Raw genomic sequence first — 20,193 nt, forward strand, 5'->3', positions numbered from 1 at the left:
TTGATTGATTGAACATTGGATCAGGTGTCCCATCTATGATAATTGATACATTATCTTTCATACTCTGCACTTTCATCACCTGTACAACAGAGGACCTTGTAAGGATGTTTCTTCAAATATGTGTTGCCATCTGCCTTCATTAAGTCTCAACAGAAACAGAAAATAGTTTCCAATAAATGTCGGCCTTAGTTGACATCAAGAGAGCTAATAGCACCATAGAACGAATTTAAAGACAAACCAAATGCTATTAATAAAACCAGGGTTCTCTAAGTCATGGACACAGTAGATGCAAAATTGCATCATTTGAGACTTTGGAGCCCATTTATGTATATATATATATATATATATATAAATTGGCAAAGAACTTGATCACCATGAAAAAAGTATACTACTGAAGCATCTGTTCACTTAAAAAATAATATTAGTATTAAGGAATATTTATAAATGAAAAAAATATGTACATTATTACCTAATCCCTGCTTTTAAATCCTCAAATGTTAATATGGATGACAAAAGTCAAACTTTGTAAATTCAGTACAACTAGCAGCAGTCAAAAATTCAAAAGAATTTCTAACAATAATAATAATTACTATTTCTTGGGTGCTTATCATGTTCTAGGAACTGTGCTAAGCACTTTATATAAATTTCTTCAATTAATCCTTCCAAGTCTTAAGAATGCATACTATTTTTATCCCCATTTTACAGATGAGAAAATTGGAACTTAGAGAGATTTTTAAAAATTGTCCTAGAACAATTAGCTTTTTAAATAGCAGAGCCAGATCTCCCCAGGTTTGATTGAGTCCAAAGCCCATTCCTCTAATCAGTGCCCTCTGCCACCCTCCAGACTTGTGATAAATGGTCTACCCATTACAAAACCTAACATCCAACAAACTAGTGAAATTCACCTGCTTGTTTTGCCTGGATACCTTTTATACTATCAAAAACAATCTAAAATCGGGCTTATTTCTTATCTTCAAAATTATGTCACTAAGCTTTCACTTTTATTTATGGGGTTTTTACAGGTTTGTTTTAAAGTTCCCAACACCACTGACTGTGAATAAATTCAAATTGTAGATCATCCTATGAGTTAGTAATATATGGGATAACCAAATGGTTAGGGGCCTCTCTCTTTTTATGTATTTATTTTTCTCTATTGTCTTACTTTATTACTGCTTTCTTTCTCCAATCTGGTTTTGCACAGATAAAACACTTGTACTTTTTACTTCTCAGCATCATCCAGAAGCTAAAAGACAAGCCAGGCTACCAGAACAACAAGCTACCAGAGGTCCTAATACTGGTATAAGAACACAACAAGCACTCAGAAACTAAAATCAAACTTAGAGAAATTAATTTGTTATTCGATCTTAGGACAGATTTTTTTTTCCGTAAAAGTAATGATGTCAATGGTATTTAGGTTTCATAGTTCTAAAACTCTAGAATTTGCCTGAGTCCTGGGAACAGGAAGGCACATTCAGAGCCAGAAGGCAGAAGTTTGGTGATTTGGTTTGGTTTGGTTTGGTTTTTCTCTATTTTTTCTTGATGTGGAGCAGCAAATTTTTGATACAGACTAAATGACTCTGTGTCCCTCCCATCTCATCGTCTCACCTGGGTTGCTAGACACACAGAGACACTCTTTTTCTAAACACAATTACGATCCACGTTTGCCCTATCTCCCCAAATATTCCACTTCAACATAGCTGTTCTCATGTCATGAACGCATTCATACTGATATATGAATGTCAATATGTGAATGCATGACCGTTCAAACAACCTGGACAGGATTATAGCCTCAGGAGGATATTTTGTTAAGCCATGAAAATCCCTATACATGGAAATGCAGGCAACATAAACATTTGTAAAGCAAGAAATGCAAGCAGCGTGAGGGAAAACATTTTCTAAAATGGGACGCCAACATTGGAAAACAAGGTCTGCCTACATATCTGTCCCCCTGTTACTCTTTTTCTTAGTCTCTTTCCCTCCAGCATCTGTGAACCACAGGTCTTTAAACATTTTTAACCTACAGTTACGTCCACAGGGCACAGGTTGGGTAGGAGATAAAAGTGTGAACTTCCAGGAGGGGGAGGTCTAGGCAGAGCAGCTGATGGTATACACAAGACCATCTGCAAGACCTGTGTTCATAAACCAATACAAATCTATAATAGAAAAGAGGCTGAAATATATAGAATTCTAAATTCTGTTACTTTGTGTAAAACGTCTACATTCCAGCTTGTTGTCCCAAACTGTGAATTAAATGACTAAAGATGGTTTTATATATTTAATCCCTGTAACCGTCACTGTTGTTTCTCATTATCAAAACTTTCTGTCCTATTTAAAATGTATTTGTCTTGAATACATGTCGTAAGAAAGTGAAAATCCAAGTATTTCCCCTCTTCTGAGTTGTTTGGGATAAAACTGCAGGCGGAACAATAGCATTCATCCTTACAAATTATAGCTATTTATTTTCTGTTGTTTCTAACTCGTATACAATTTCAATACGTTCTTTGTATAATTTAGATCATCAGAATACTCTCAGTAGTTTGGTGAACTCTGTAAACATGAATTTCACGGAATTTCTCTATTTGTCAAGGGAGTGGGGTAGGATAAGATAAGGTTGGTAATGGCCCCCTCTGGGTTAGTTTTGGTTAGTGGAAAGACCAGATGCAGCCTTAGGAGTCAGCTCTGCCCGCTGGCCTCTCTGAGATACAGATGTTTGGCAGGAGATGAAAGTAGATTCCATTGTGCTGTCCCTTCCCAGAAGTTCGACTTGAATGGAGTATCAGAATGGTGTTTCACCCTGGATATTCCAGGCATATTCCAAATTAATTTGGATCAAGTCTGCGTCTAGTGCATGTGGTCAGGCTGCAGGATTTCACTAAAGGCTCAATTTGCATACAGAGCAACAAGGGGCAGATATGCACTTTGGAGCCAGAACTGGCAAGATTTGTGGCCGGGTGAGAACCGCTGCTAAGTCAGAGACACAACTCTTCCAAGAATCCCAGTGGCCACGAAGCAATTTCTTATCCCGCTTGCCTATAGGGTTAGGATCAGATCTTTATAAGGACTGAATAATAACCAGGTGAAGTGACAGTGTTAATCATGGAAACATCTACAGCAGAAACAACCAGATAGCATCAGACTTGATTTCTTCTTTCTTAGATATTTTAAGATACATATGAAACCATATTTTGATTGAGATCTTGTAAGTTCCTGAACATGTTTACATAATGGACATGTTATAATGACAAATATAGAACATGTAGGAAGTAGTAAAAGCCATATCATGGCCTTAAAAAATGCATGCAATGACTATAGCTGTGGCCTTTTTCTTCTGGTATTGAAGATAAAATGGGATTAATTAGTAAAGAATTATAGTTGGGCTATATCCAAGATAAAATTTAGCATGGAATTAGTTAAGATGGGGGGGAATGAAGTAAAATATTACTTAGGACCTACAGTGTCTTGGAAGTTCATGTTGAATTTGGGAGCAATATCTAGGTCTTATGATTTGAAGATCAAGCATCCAGTTTAAATGAAACAAACAAACAAAAACTCACTTCCTACAACTAGTATAAACCAAGACAGATTTTTAAAATCTATATTTTTTCCAATTTCTAAATGGTGATGGTAAGGCTACTGTATTTGGAAAATAGAGCCCATTCCAGAAGAAACTATGTAAAAACTTTTATAATGAATAATAATACTTCATATTTAAAACCAATCTAATATAAAAGGTATATAACACAATGTTATAAACAGCAGCTTCTCAATTAATATTTATTGAATTAATTGAAGAGTAAATGTAAAACTTTCTAATAAAAAGCACAAGCATTTTGGCTATAAGACAAATAAATGGGGTATGTAACAATAAACAGTTAAGTATATTTAAAATTACAGAGCTTAATGAGGGGCTACTTGAGTCAATCAAATCACATCTTTGGTCACACACAATGAAAGGAAAATTTATTTGTATAGTTCAAATTTTGGTAATCAATGGCACTCATAAGGCATTGAGCCAAATGCAAAAATAACATTTTTTTTAACAAAGAGAAAAAGAAACAATAAAAACAACATGAAAAGAAACAAATTTAAGATATGCATCTTCTTTTAAAAAGAGGGCTGATTCTGGATAGTATATGTGAAAGAGCAAAAGGATATTAAGTCCCATTGAATGAATGTGACTTTCTTTTTTAAGGCCAATTCTAAATAAAAAGATTTTTCCCAAAAAACCAAATTATTTCTTCACACTTAAATTCAATATGCTACCCAAACATCTCCAACATTTTTAACCTTATTCAAAATTCAAAATATTCATTCTAGCAATAATTTTCTAACACTGACTTTGAGTATATAACACAATGTACAACAGAACGTTACAGATAATTTACAAATACCTTCAGTGTATCCTAACAAATAGAAACTGCTAATTTCCATGTCATACAGCATGTCAGAAAATATCAGTAAGAATAATAATAAGGTCTAAAAAAAAAAGCTACTTTTTTTCTGACTCACTGAGAAGCTTACACTACAGGAGTTCATCCCAAATATGAAGCATTCCAAGTTTAAATCTCATAAGGAAAAATCACTGCACAGCATTAGTTCCCCAAAAAAGATCCCCCTAAAATGAAGCGTTAGTAATTAGCCACACATGTGCATAAAATAAGCAGCTAAAACAACTGGAAAGATTGTTTCTCACAATCTTTTCTTGTTTGCTTTTTTACCTTTCAACATTCAGATATGATTTTATTTTCTCTCTAGCTGTGAAACATTCCTACCAAATGTATTTTTCTGTAAGAGGTAATACGTCAATGAAAAACAATTGCAATTTGCAGTTACGTGTTTTGGTTGTGTTTGTTTTTTTTAAATGCTTGGAGCTTCAAAATGCCAGTTGCTCAATACAGCATGTTCTGCACTGACCCATTTCTAAATATGGATTTTCTCTCCCTTTGCAAGTAAGTGAGTAGTATAAGCACAAGTGACAAATTCTAAACAAACTTTTACTCTAATAAATCTAGGGAAGAATGTAAGTTATAATCATTGCCTTTTACTCCTCTCTGCTCCAAACATAACAGATGAGTAGTTCTGATTATACTGTTGGTGAAATTATGCCCATATCACAAATTGTGAAACAAAATAGCGAAACAACATTTAAGTTCTTCTGCATGTTATAATTGCAGTTTTCATAACAAATCCTATTAGCAGGTCTTCCTTTCTCACTATACCATAGAAATACGCCCCAAAGTGCATTGTGATATGAAACAAAAGTTTATATGTCTTTGATTTTTTTATTTTCTTTTGTTCAGTACAAACTCAGAATAATCATTTAATGCTTTCCTAAAGGATAAATAGACTTTCCATAAAAAGTGCACTGAAATTATGGGGTAAAGTAATAATAAATGTACTATTTGTTCAGAATCTAAAGAAATTGAGTCTCAAAATGTTTTTCATTTTGATGCATATATTATTTCATATTAGTCCTCTTTACCCACTCCCTTGTTTCATTAAATAAAACATGAAATAGACCTGACAAGCATGATAAGTCTATACTTGTTCTATTTGATTTTTCAGAAATCCAGAATGGCAAATAAACTATTTCCCTATGCAACAAGAATAGAAAAGAAAAAAAAAAAAAAAAAGCTTTATCAGTTCTATTGACTTTACAAACACATATCCCTAAGAATTGTAAGCTCAGACAAGTCAAGGGTACCATATCCATCTCTGTAACCCAACATCAGAAAAGTGTCTTGGAATTATTAAAAGTGTCTTGAACACAGTAAGTTTTCAAAAATATGCTTCCAAATAAATTAGGAATTATTATTTCAGGGGGGAAAATGAGATATAACTGAGAAGTTACGCATTTACGCATCATAATTTACACTGATGGTACATTTAATCATAAATCTTAACCATTTTATCCCCCTTTTTAATGTCCTTCTACTCAACTGTATTTGCTTTCAAAAACAAGTGAGCCTCTAAAGGTCATCTTCTTTTGTAGCCCAACAGATTAATGTTAACAAATAAACATTTGGCACTTAATTTTGGCTATGTAACCTAATGCCACCACTTTAGGTTTCTCACAAAATATCACAAAAAACTGTAATTATTTTTCCAAAATGGATTTGATTTCCTTATACTACAATCCCAACCAAAGAAAGAAGGAAAGAATAATGTATTTATTAAGTAAAATTATCATGCAAATGCAAATAGACCATTGGACAAAGGATGTCAAGATTATAAAATTTCAGTAAATTAAATGACTATTTTAAAGCCAATTTTCTATTTGTATTTTTTAGTTAATTGGAATTTAGAAGGAATGGAGTGCCTTATTAGAATATGTCAAAAATATTTTAAATGTATTTTGATACAGTGGACTGTAATACTATTGATTTTTCTTCCCTACCCAGAACATTTTTTCATCCTTACACATCTATGAAGTGTTCCCTTTTTATTGGAGAAACTGTTCTCTACTCCATGTGGTCCGGGTGAGGCTGTCAATCATTAGCCCTCTCCACCTTGCTCCCAATCTTTCATCACGGGGGTGAGCAGGTTATTCAGGCTGGTCCAAATATGTTTGTTGACTATGTAATTGTTACAGGAATAAGCACTTGACTCAACTGAGTCAATCAGAGTCCTTAACTGGGACAGAATATACTGATGCCCAGAGACAACAGCTCTCTCTTTCCAATGGGCTTGCTAATTGAGGCCCATGTAAGCTGAAACACTTGGCAATTACTTTCAACTGCCACTCATGGGAACAAGGAGAGAATGAGGCAAATAGAATCACAGGCAAAATTTCCAAAGAGAGAAGACCTTAAGAACATGGATTGGTTCCCTGGATCTAACTGTACCTGAGGCAATTTCCTCCTCTGGACCACCCAGTTAGTTAGATAAGCCAATACATTTCTTTTTCTTTTTTTCCCTTAAGCTAGTATGAACTTGCTTTTTTGTCACTGGTAACCAAAAGTCTTAATACAGTGGAATATAAATAAGAGGATAAAGTCAAAATAATATGGAATCAGAAGTCAATTCAAAATAAAGTATTTTCTGGCAGAAAAAAGTTGATTTTTTTAATGCTTAAACACACCATAATTATATTTTAAAAATATAAAAATATTTTCAAGAAGCATGGATTTTATTTATTCATTCATTGATAAACATGAATTAGGCAATAACTACTAACCCAACACTGTATTAGGCAAAAAAAGGAGGAGGTGGGAAATACGGTCCCAACCTTCCTAACCATTAATGTGAAAGATGTTATAAGGAGACACCTTATCTATATTCAGTACTAAAGATCCTTGGATAAATAGAAGCCCAGAAGAATCTGATGCACAGTGAGCCTCATGCTACAGCCAGTCCTTTTAAAATTTATTTATTTATTTATTTATGGCTGTGTTGGGTCTTCGTTTCTGTGCGAGAGCTTTCTCTAGTTGTGGCAAGCGGGGGCCACTCTTCATCGCGGTGCGCAGGACTCTCACTATCGTGGCCTCTCTTGTTGCGGAGCACAGGCTCCAGACGCGCAGGCTCAGTAATTGTGGCTCACGGGCCCAGTTGCTCCGCGGCATGTGGGATCTTCCCAGACCAGGGCTCGAATCCGTGTCCCCTGCATTGGCAGGCAGATTCTCAACCACTGCGCCACCAGGGAAGCCCAGCCAGTCCTTTTTAAAAAGAGTCCTAGAAACTGATTTCCAATTTTGAGTAAGTTGTACCAGTTTGGCTTTTTTTTTCCTGTGAATATATCTTTATAGCTAGCTCAGACTTTAGGTTTTTCATTAAACCATAATTTTATAAATAGACATTTCCACAACTAAGCAGTCAACATTCATAGCAGAACCTGCTAAAAGCATTTAAGCTAAAGTCTTATCAGAATGTTTATTAGGTACCCTCTTCTATGAAAATGATTTTCCTGTAGAGAAAATGATTTTGCAACGTCTTCTCATTCCATTAAAACATAGTTTAGACACCTTTCTCAGATACTTTTTAAAAATAATAATAACAACAATAGGTATTACTGAGAAAAACAACTTGGCTCCAAAGGTCAAATGAAGCTTGTATTTCCAGCACTATGAATGAAGTTACTTTTTGAAATGTATATTTTACTGTTTTCAGTAAAAAAGTAAACAATCTATTACAGTTTAATTTAAATTTCCTACACGTGTGAGTGCTCATTCCTTTCCTATTTAGGCTCCTTTACTTCCCCATTAGGTACTTAGGAACTTTGCTGCCATCACCTAGGATGCAGTGTTCTTAATTCTTTTGGATCAGGATTATTTATAAAAACAGCTTCACAACTGATTTATCTCTTATGCTTAATATTTTTGAGGTGTGCTGTCAAAAAAAAATTTATGGAAATAATTGGAAAGAGTAAAACATCTCATGGTCTTGTTTTTAGAAAAAAAGGAGGGGCTTTTCCACATCACTTTTTTATTCTTTCCCTGTTATTCACTAATCGTGGTTTTGTTTTATTTTTAATGTTCTCTTACACAGCACTGCCTTACAAAACACTGCACTAGAAACCACATGATACTCACAGGTTAGTCTGACCTATCCTAGTTTGAATACAATTTTATTTTCAAATAAAAGCTCTACAATCACCTTTCCAAGAAACCAAAAATAATTGTTTAACAATTCTAAGATCTGTGGAAAACAGAATTATATCCTTGTGTTGGTGGGCGAGGGAGAGGAGAAAGAACAAGAGGAGGAAGAATGACTCAGTTCTGCAGTTTTCTGATTTGAACATTTCCCTGGATCTCCACTTCTCTCAGTGACATCCCCCCACTGGGATTTCTTCCCAGGCCCAATTCACCTTCTCTCCCTGCCCTCCTGCCCAATTCCACTTTGTCCTCTAACACTCCGACCCCTCTGTGAAAACAGAGTTCACTTTCAATGCTTCTAGATACTCATATTATCAGGGTTGGAAGGCCCAAGTTACATTTGACTGCCCTCTCTGTCCTTTTCATCCTATATCCAGTGAGCTCCCAGGTTCTATTAATTTTTTTTTTTTTTTAATATTTGCCTGCATTGGGTCTTCGTTGCTGTGCGCGGGCTTTCTCTAGTTGCGGAGAGCGGGGGCTACTCTTCATTGCGGTGCGCGGGCTTCCCATTGCGGTGGCCTCTCTTGTTGCGGAGCATGGGCTCTAGAGCGCAGGCTCAGTAGCCCTGGCGCACGGGCTTAGCTGCTTCGCGGCCTGTGGGATCTTCCCGGACCAGGGCTCGAACCCGTGTTCCCTGCATTGGCAGGCGGATTCTTAACCACTGCGCCACCAGGGAAGCCCCATTTATTAATTTTTTAAAGTTTCCCACATTTACCTTTTTATTTCCAGTTTTCACAGCCATCACAATTTTAACAACAACTAGTATTTGCCAGGTAATATTTGCCAGAGCCTTCAGAGCCTGGCTCAGAAAGAGCAAACAGTTTCATACCTAGAGGTTCAGCCCCACCCTGTTCCTGACATAATTCTGACCAGGGCAGAGAATTTATTAATTGCTTCCCTTGCAGTCCTTGACCTAGTTTTATTGTGAAAGACCTAGAATCCTAGTGCCTGAAATTAGCCCTAAGGAACTATAGTCCATTGGGGCTGTGGTTTCTCCTTAACAAAGTAACATTTCTACTCTGAATCACTAATTAGCACAAGTTCTCCCACAAGAATTGTGGCTCTTTTTTCTGAATGGAAGATCCTGAAATTCTACATAGCTTTTGCCATGGGAATTCTTAATCTTCTTTTCCAGTTGTTGGCTAGGCCCTAGACCTATGCCCTGAGAATTCGAAACTAGGGCACAGCCAGATACTTGACTTTGAGTAGCTACACCATCTAGAAATCCTTGTTGTTATGACCCACTTGCTAGATTTGATCCTTGCACATATCAATACCACCCCTCTTTAGACCTAAGTCATTGATCATTTAGAATGTTGGCCAGCTCTCTCAGTGAGCTACCCTACAGAAGGATCAATAATCCCATCCTACATGGTCCTAGCTTCCAGCCATTCCTAGCTTCCTACCACATGTTTTAAAGTCAGCCCTTCTGAGTTAGATCATTCTTAATCCTTATCTCATTTAATTCACAAAACAATTCACTGATATAGATATCATTATCCTCATTTGACTGATGAGAATTTTAAAACTCAGAGAGATTACACTATAGGAGGTACACAAGGTCACATGGCTAGGCGGTGGCAGAGTTGGAACCCACACTCAGGTCTTCGTATTTTCCAATCTCATATTGTCTTCACTATGTTAGGTTTCCTTTCACCATGTTTCACAAGCACTATTGCAAGAGACATAACACAGCTTTTCATCTTTCAAATCATCCCGTACATTATCATAAGCATATTCTACCTAAACTTTCACTGTTATAAATTTCATGCTCTAAATTAATCTTCCATGGTTCCTCGACTATTTAGGCAAAAAGAGCCATTTCACCACTCAAACATTTGAGGGTCTCCATAATCTGGATCCAACCTACCTACCAATGTTTATCCCCCATATCATTCCACCATCCAAGCCAAACCCGCCTATGCCTCAGCCACTCAGCCCAGGCTGTTCCTGAAGTTCTGTGTTCCTTGTTTCTAATTAAATCTCCTCCAATTGTCAGAGCGCAGTTCAGATCCCACCACAAAAAGCCTCCCATGACTTCATATAACCAAACTCATTCCACCGCTCTGTCAACATTACTCTAGCCATATTGGTATTTTAACACAAACTGCATTACAGGATTCCTTTTTATCACATAGGGTGACTCACTGAAATTTCCCTTTTCCAAATTCCCACACTTTGTAATTCTCGCAGGGCGCCACCATATTCCAAACCTCGAATCGTCATTTTCCAGCCCGTTTAGAACAAAGAATTTGTCTTATATAAGTTTGTGTCCCCCTCTTCCAAGCTTAATACCATGCCCTAACATAGTAAGAGCTCAATAAATGAGGAAATGAAAGAATACATTATACAATGGGAAAAGAAGGGTAAAAAAGAGGAAAAGTTTTTCACCAGTACCTCCTTGAGATAATGAATTCTAAACCCTCATATATGCTAATTAAGAGTAGAGGTTAAACCAATAGTACAAAAAATGTTACGTACGTATCATGTTTGCCGGGATAGAAATCTAAAAATTTTGAAATGATACATTTCCCTCCAAATTAAAATAGAGCATTAAAATGATTTTCCGAATCAAATAAATTTTAGAAAAGATATTAAGTTGTTAATATGTTCACATATTACAGTCCCTTGTTTTGAAGTTATAAAAGTTAGAACTACTAAAGTGTTTCTTCTTTTTTCAAAAAACTATAAGGAAGAAAGCCTCCAAAATTAAACTCTTATCCTTGCTGACTAAAAAGTTGATTCTAAACAAACTATGCCTTAACAAAATGTGATATCTTTTACAATAAGGGGACCAGACTATCTAGGTCACTGGATTTTAGTGGGCAGGGGAAGGGAGGACAAAGAAAACAAGAAAACCATGTTATCACTTTTTCTCAATTAAAGATTAACTTCAAGGAAATTAATGCACTGACAATTAATAAGGCCAGATGTATTTAAATAACTTCTAGCAGGAAAAATAAATTATCGATCAATTTAGCAAATATTTTGCCTTCAGAGTACCAAACATCTGAAAGATTTAAATTTTCTGATTTCTTCCATTTGCTTAGCTTTGTGTAAATACATTCCACAGTACCATGTTACCCATTAGTTTGGTAAACCATAAAGAACAGAGAGAGATTCTCTTCTCTCAGCTCTTACCCTGAAATACACTATATGTGTTTAAATACCATATATAATTTTTAAAGATAAGATGGTACTTTGTAAATATAAAGGGTAATTCAAATTTGAGGCAGAAGTACAGCTTTTGTATATTATCAGAGGTAGTACAATCTCTGCCCTGAAGAGAGATAAAGTGCTTGATTTAGTGCCTTAAATTTCTACAAAGTGGGCAGAAATCCCAAGCTATTATCATGTTGATAGAAATCTCAACCATTAGTGAGATCAACTTTGATTGTAACGCTCCGTTTGTCTACCTGCCTCCTCTCCCAAGTTACTGCTAGGGTTTCCCCAGAGGCTGGCTTCCCTCAGGATCACTTACAACTCCTTTTGTGACAAAATAGCTGCAATTTAACTATAATGAGATGATAGCTATACCCATCAGCCCCCTCCAGATGAAATTCAAGAGGCTTTGTTCATAATGTGTGGCTAAAATAACGCAAATTTGTCTAAGTTCATGCTAAATCTTTAGACAACTTTCTTGAGCTAAAGTCCATCAAGAACTTCAGGCGAGAAACACTGTAGTTCGAAATTCCATTCTAAAGTTTTCTTATACAAATTTAAAAAGTGAAATTGAACAAATAAATATAATAAAACAATAACAGCTTTATCTCCTCCAGTAGTCAACTACTAATTTTTTGAAGGAGATATTTGTAGTCATAACCCACAAAAAGAGTTTTCAAAAGCCAATTAGTCACCTGGAGAATTTTGAATTAATCCTTTTATATAGAGGAAAAAAATTGCAAAGGGGAAAACCCACAGAGGTCTTTTCTCCTTCCCAGTATAAATATAAAAATAATTGTAAATTCCCAGGTACAATAAAATTCTATTTAAAATACAGTACACTGATTTGTTTTTTACAGGGTCAAATTATCCTCCCTTTTGCATTGTCAATTCATTTTCCTATATTGTAAAACAAATCGCAGCTGTAGAGTATGTACCTTGAATCCACCTACAAAAATATTTATTACTTTTTTACATTGAAATTTTTTCCTAAAACTAAACACATATGTAAACTCCTAAAATAATTGAATCTCTGTTCCATTCTGCACTTATATTTGGCCTGTCCACTAGTTGTACTGATATGTTTTAGAATCAAATTGTACGTTTTTCCTGAAAAGATCCATTTATTAAGAGGAGAAAAGCCTACATACTACCAAAAACAAATTCAATAAATCTCACTCTGTGTTTCTGAAAAATATGATTTTTAAAAACAAATTTTAAATTCCAGAACCAAATGTCAGAAAAAAACTGAGATTTTTTTTTTTTCCTTCAATAAATACCCAAAGATTAAAGAAAAAGCTTTGGCTTAGAGAATATATATTATCCACTTCTATTTTAGGATGTTGTTTACCAAAATATCATAAATACTTAATAGCAACTGCTCCTAGTGCTTCTAGCAAAAGGCAGTAAAATGAAACATAAACCTCAGCTGTGAAAGCCCAGGAGTTTTGCTTTGCATTTCATCACTCCACTTCCCCATACCCTGTTTAGGATGGCCCGGATTCTAATGATCACCAGAGACAGCTCAACTGAATTCCAAACAGAAATATTATGAGCTCCAGTGAAACTACTAATCATTAAAATGGAAAGAACAACAATCGCAGTCAAATACTCTGCCACCCGTTCGAGTTGCCTGACTGATAGCTAAGAAATACCATATTTGGAGGAGGAAGCAATCACACATTCCAATCCAAATTTTTATTTTACTCTTCTATAAAGCCTATAAAACTTTCAAGATATCAAGACAGTGAGGAACTCCATGCTCAAAGCGTGTTCTGAGACTGTTTATGAAAATCTTAAACTTGAAATCACAAACCCAGGCTCACAGAGCTCAATTTGCAAGAATTAATACCAAATCTCACTTAACAAACAAAATCCAGATCTTTTCGAATTTCCCTGCATTTGCAACGCCCAGCAAACTTCCTTCTTAACTTCTTTCTTCAAGATAATGACCCACTGAACTGGATATCAAGATTACTTCCTATAGTTTAAAATATATCTAAAATTACGAGCCCTTCCTGACCCCAGAGAAATACTCACAGAATTAATTATTCCTTTAAGAGCTTGAAATCCACCTTTGACAGGGAAAACTTGTTCCTTGGAATCAGCAATTCTTTCGAGCTTTAGAAAAAGGAGGAAAATTTAATTGAGAGGTGGTTGAGACATACAACACTTTATACACTTCATTACATGTCAATTACATTCACTTGAAAAATTACACCAGCGGATTAATTCACTGTCAGGAACTGAAGGTGATGGGACTAGTGTTACTCTAAATGCATCACAACAAAATGAACTGAGATCAGGCACAGCCCCTTTACACTGGCATCAAGTTTCAATTTCAAAACAGCTCAGAGCTCTACTAGCTGTAACTGTCATGAGACACAGGAGTCTCAGTCACACTCAACCAAATATTTAAATGTAAAATCATTTTGTGAGTGGGGAAAAAAATTTAATACATAAACCCTCAAAAATTCATGAAAAAAAATTGGTTCTTTAGGGAAAATTATTAAAGATTTCTCCTACACGGACTTCCCAAATCCCTGAACTCCTGAGTTGAGTTTTCAAACTAAAACATTTGAACAAGACTTGTCATGATAATCCTGTCAGTTGAGTTAAAGAAGAGGAGTATGCATATTGTTTTAATCCAACAGCTTTTCCAATATTAGTTCCTTCAAATGGAATAAATGTTCAAGAAAATTAGAGTTTTGTCTTCAGCTTGATTAGGTAATGAAGCCTGTCAAATTCAGACATTATTAACATAGAGCTCAAGACATGGGGCCATTTTTATAGAAAATCTTTAATGACTGATTTGAGTCATAATAAGTCATCAGTGAAAAAAATCTGATAAACTCTCCTTAAGACAGTTATGTGATTTAGATTAAAGGCTGCAGATCTGCTGGACTTACTTGAGCTTGTTCAAAGTCAAGGACACCAACACAATAAACTCTAGCCCCAAGGGACCTGGATATCTTTGCCTATTGAGAGAATGAGGGAGGGACAGAGAGAGGAAGACAGAGAGGTGAATTATTCAAATGTCAGGCTAATACATGCAGAGACATACAGCAAAGTACACTGGGGTGTAAAGAACTGTTTCAGTTCAATACTCACCTCTTTCTCTGCATATGATGGCACCAGACCATCCAACTTCCCATCTGTCAGAGCAATTATGATACTGGAGGTTTTTAAGCCTCCTGCTTTCTCAATTTGTTCATTTGCCTGAAAATGAAGAATAATTGTCCAACTCATAAGTTAATCTTAACTTTTAACCAGCATGTTCCATCAAGCTGAATTTGAAGTCTGACAAAATCAAAATATTATGAACTGGCTTTTAAAACAGGGTATTTTGTGTTAACTATTTTAATTTGAAATATACATATATTCACATTATAGAGTAGTTAGTATAGGGTTTAAATGATAAAGATTTTAGCCTTGGTTGACTATAACCACATAGAAAATGTGGTTCTCTGAATATAGCCATAGAGAAAATGGAAAATTCCATAAAAGGCAAAATGCCATCCAAACTTTTCTTATCACCATGGTAAATGTTTTCTATCTGTCTTATCCCTAGAACAACTAAAAGAATTTTTTTAAAAAATTTTAAGATAAACATGTAATGGGGTCTTTGAGTTTTACTAGAGAGTTACAATTTATTTCATTACAGGGTAAGAAAACATTCTCTCCCATACTCATAAATGTAAAAGAACTTACTAGCTTTAGTCCTTCATGGATGTATGTCTCTCCTACGGGACTAACACGTTTTAAATTGTCCAAGCCTTCACTGATTTTGCCTCTGAAAATAATATAGTATAAAATTAAACAAAAGAAAAATGAAGAAAGATCATAATAAGCACTTCTCAAAAAGCACGGCAGTTTTGCAACTAAAGTTTCTTTAGTAAGAAGGAAAGGAAAGAACATGGGCTTTGAGGGCAGATAGCTCCTCATACTTTTTGTCACTTTAATGAGTATTTAACAATGTCTGTATTTTAACCATAAAAAATAAAAGTACTAACAATGTGAAATGTCTTGAAAAAGCCAGGCATATTCTAGGCTTTTTGAGCTGAGAACAGATATCTTCTATCACATTTGTTTTACTAAATGCTAAGGAGTAAAACATCTTCCTGCATTCAAAAAAAAAAAACAAGGATGGAGTAGGTCAACTTAAGTGAAAAAGTATTTCTGCAGCACTCACTCCACCTCCCTACAAGTCAGAAATCTTCTGTGTTATCTGCAAATTCCTAAGGCACATTACTTAACCCTTACTTATGGAAATTAACATTTCCTATATTTGTCTCCCAAAGTCTCATGATCTAGTCACTTCTGTGGCTTCTTCTCACCCATCCAGACACCAGCTCATTCTCTTGAATATTGTAGGTACTTAATACATATTTGATGAACAAATGAAAGAATAAATGATTGGATGGATGAATGGATGGATGATAATAGTTCTTGACAGAGACAATATAAATGAAAAAGAGGAAAAATCATAGAATAATCTTTCTCATCATGACTAATTAGTTGTCTCAATGGAGTATGTCTAAACAAAGTAGGACTACAATATTAACAGCTATTTTGTGTGTATAAGTAAAAGACTCATTTTTCAGGTTTTTTAAATATAGATTCCAGAGACCCCTTTGAAAATAAATCACAAGAATCTTAAGACACAAATACAAGTGTTGCAAAAACAATCCAAAATAAAGTCAAATTTTCTTTTTAAAATTTTAAAACTAAAAGATCCAAAGAGACATCTGAATATATTATTTTCAGAATTTTAGCCTTTAAATAGAAGCAAAAAAATACTTTTCTAAATAAAAAAGTCATGATATGGTAAACTGAAGTATAATGCTTTAAATAAAACATGAAGAGCATCCACACTCCTGAGGATGATAGATAAAAAATTAATTGTAAAAAGTATATTATCTGAACATCAAGGAACTTACTGGGGTCACACACAAAATTTTATATACATATATATATTTGTGTGTGTATATATATATATACATAAGTATCTGTATATACATATGTGTATGATATGTATACATCATACACTATTAAAACAAATGTCAAAAATAGTAAAAAAAAAATTATTCTGTCATGCTGCAATGTTGTGTTTCCAATACTTGAAATAAATGTCATTCACCAGAGCCGCATTCACATTTTAAAAGTAACTTATTGATTCTATTTTAATATTGTAATGAAAATTATTATCAGACAAGTTCTCCATCTCAATAAGTTTCCAGATAACACAAGACAACTTTCAAAGTATAATCCTAATCTTCCTCCTTCCTAATTCAGTCATCTCTACCAACCCATGTTGATTGTCTCTTTTATTCCTTGGTTTAAAATCTACCTATTCTGAACCTATCTCTAACTTCAATGCACTCTTTTTTCTAAGGTGCCCCAAACATATTCATGTTCAACTTTTACTACATTGAATAATTCTGTTTCTTAAAAACATTCTACTTTAAAATAATTTAACAAATTTAATTTAATTTTTTTACTTCTTAACTAGACTGGAAGTTTACAGTGGACTATCACCATGTCTATTATTTTTAATGTATCCCCCAACTCTGCGCTAACTACTTATTATAATGCCTTTTACAAAGTAAGTGTTCAATAAATTTTTCAATCTACCATAGGAAAAAAATTCATAATTCCACAGATGATGGAGTAAATTATGTAATTTATAAACTTGTTTAATCTAAATATTTATGTTTTAATATCTACAGAAACAACTTGAAACTGATTCTGTCTGAATGCAGATAAAAACCAAATATTTGGTGCTTCCCAAAAATGAGGCAGCATGTCCTCAAGCATTAATGTTTGCTGCCAAAAGAGAAATGAAAAAGACAACTGAAATCCAAGTTTACGCAAACAAATTTTGCATGGTAAAAATCACCTTCTCCATTCAGTTCAGATTCAGCTCATCATTACTTCTGAGGACCAGACAACACCAGCAGAAGACTTTAAGCTGAAAGAACTTGCCAAATGTGGGATTCAGAGTGTTTGGGAAGGTAGGTCGCTGCTAGCTCATTTCACTGGAAGAAGCAGAGCACCTCTTGCTTTTCTATTTGTACCCATACCTGCCACCATAATATTCTAAGCTGCTCTGAATTGCATCATTACTTTTACAGCTGCAGAGTCATAAGAGGAAAAGTGTTCCTTGCCCATAGCCAATAACATCAACATACGTTGAGTCCTGGTCCGTCACTTTCCAGAGTAACTACATAATCTGCCAGCCTCTCCTCCATCAACAAGTGTCACCAAATGGGAAATGGAAACCGAAACAAGATAGGGTCTTTGAAGGATCCCAAGAAACTAAAAATAAGTTCTAAATTTCTCTATTAGTAAATGGTAGACTAAGGGGGAAACAAAATTATATAGCAGGTGAAAAACACAACTCATCCATCTATACTGTGACTTAAAGAAAACTCTAAAGGAAAGCAAGGGAGAAAATGATAAAAAATAAAAGAAGAAAAAAATGGGTATGTTAAGAAGATCAGCTCCCATCCAACATCATCTTAGAAGATCAGCTTCGCTGAGTATGGCTTTAACGTTATGTCTTCAGCTACGAGGAACAGCAATATCGAAACTACTTTGGTGTTTGTTGTGAAGCTGTTGTCAAGGGTGCTGCTGTCAAGACACACAATGTCCCCCATGAGGTCACACAGCAGAAGTTTCTTTGCCATCTCTGAGTAATCACTATATACTTCCTCCTTTCTGCTAACTACAGCTACGTAAACTGTTTCTTGCCCTATCGGGAACCCCATGATAAATTTCTTACTCATTCAGAAAATTCTGCTAAGTTCATATCGTTATCATATTGCTACATCCTCTTTTCCAAGATCCTAAATTTTCTTTTTATATGTTACTAATTTTCTGCAATGTTATTATATTCTGTGCAGCTTCAAATACTTTTTGGAAAGAGGCAGAATTTAAACAAATAAAATAGGATATGAAACTTCTGTTTTACAGTTGTTGTTGTTGTTTGTTGTTGCTGAGCATCAGGGGACTAATCAACTCTTTCTTCTTTATAACTATGTTGATTGAAAAGAGAGAATGAGGCAGGGGGTGGGAGGTGGAGACAAAAACACACTGACTCATTTTTTTAATCTATAAAATTAACACTTTCAGCTCTGTTAGTATCTCTCAAGTTTCTCTGCTGAGTAGGGAAAGGAAAAGATAAAAGGGAAGAGGCAGGACAAGAAGACAAGAGAAGGGAAGGGAAGGAAACCACAACTGCCATGCACGGTGCCACATCAATGGCTTTTCTCCATCCGTAGAACACTTGGGACTGCGGAAGGTGTGCATGATGTCATAACTAAAATAAAGATGTATTTTATAAATAGTGGCATAATAAAATGGTTGGCAGAAAATTCTGACTTGCCCAACTAGCACAATTAAGGCATAATTTTAAGTACCTTCTACTTGTGACTAAAGATATACATTTATAAATATATCTGTATATTTAACCTGAACTTTTCAATGAGCATCATCTTAACTTTCCAGATTTTAAAGCTCTTTCCAGGTTTCAGTCAATCAGTCTACACACATCTGCTGAGCACCTACCACATGCGAACGCTGTGATCCTACACGGTGATATGAGAACGACTCATGCTTAGTCCACAGCTACCTTCACACCCATCTCTACAGATGTAGTGTAGTTCTCCATCTAGCTGGACGCTGGGATCATCTGAAGGGCTTTAAAAAAAATCTCTTCTGGACTCTAATGGAAGAGATTCTAATCCACTTGGTGTGCGCTGGGGTCAGGGTATTTTTTGGAAATTCCCCAGAGTATTCTAATGCGCAGCCAGAATTAGGAACCTCTGATCTAATCTAATTTTAAAACCTTTCCATTTTGTTGGAATGTTCTTTTCCTTACCTATTTTTCTAGTCAGTTCTTCAATCGAAGGAGTTTTGGGGTAACTAGGGTAATCTTTTAAACTGTAAAATACAGTTTCTGGAATGATATGGCTTATAGCCAGAGAGAACATGGATTATTTCCAAGCCCAATCTCATTTCCTCATCTATAAAATAAGGATGAAAATACCCACGCCATGGGGTCATTGTGATGATTAAACAGCACATAATAAGTACTGAGTTAGCTGCAGCTACTATGGTGGTTATTGTTGATATTCATCACTCCCCTGTTAGTAGGATTTTTTTCACTCAGTTTACTTTCTTCTTGATTCCAAGGCGAGCTCACTCAGTAAACTGAGGGTTGAAAAAATTTGATATAGATCCAGAAAGGAGGAGGGGAAAGGAAAAGAGAAAAGAGGGAAGAAGGTGTTATACTGAAGTTTTGATAAGGAGAAGGTCCTAGAAAGGAATTATATGGAAAGCTACAGAATGAGATGGGAAGACTCAGGGATTGGAGTAAATCAGAGATGAACTGAAACTTTGGTTCTGCAACAAATAAACCGTGTAACCATCTGCACTT

The 20,193-nt window shown here is 35.2% G+C and overlaps 1 protein-coding gene across 2 annotated transcripts in view; it reads right to left on the minus strand.

Annotated features, from left to right (window-relative positions):
* The window catches only part of ANTXR2 (ANTXR cell adhesion molecule 2), a 163,292-nt gene that overhangs the window by 129,722 nt on the left and 13,377 nt on the right, over positions 1–20,193 (minus strand). For both annotated transcript variants that reach the window (XM_061192410.1, XM_061192409.1), the window contains 4 exons: positions 15,465–15,546; positions 14,865–14,972; positions 14,663–14,731; positions 13,794–13,874 (listed from right to left, as the gene is read on the minus strand). In XM_061192410.1, coding sequence (XP_061048393.1) covers positions 13,794–13,874; positions 14,663–14,731; positions 14,865–14,972; positions 15,465–15,546 — 340 coding nt within the window. The remainder of the gene's footprint in view (positions 1–13,793; positions 13,875–14,662; positions 14,732–14,864; positions 14,973–15,464; positions 15,547–20,193) is intronic.

Source organism: Eubalaena glacialis, chromosome 5 (assembly GCF_028564815.1).
Source record: "Eubalaena glacialis isolate mEubGla1 chromosome 5, mEubGla1.1.hap2.+ XY, whole genome shotgun sequence".
NCBI classification, from domain to species: Eukaryota; Metazoa; Chordata; class Mammalia; order Artiodactyla; family Balaenidae; genus Eubalaena; species Eubalaena glacialis.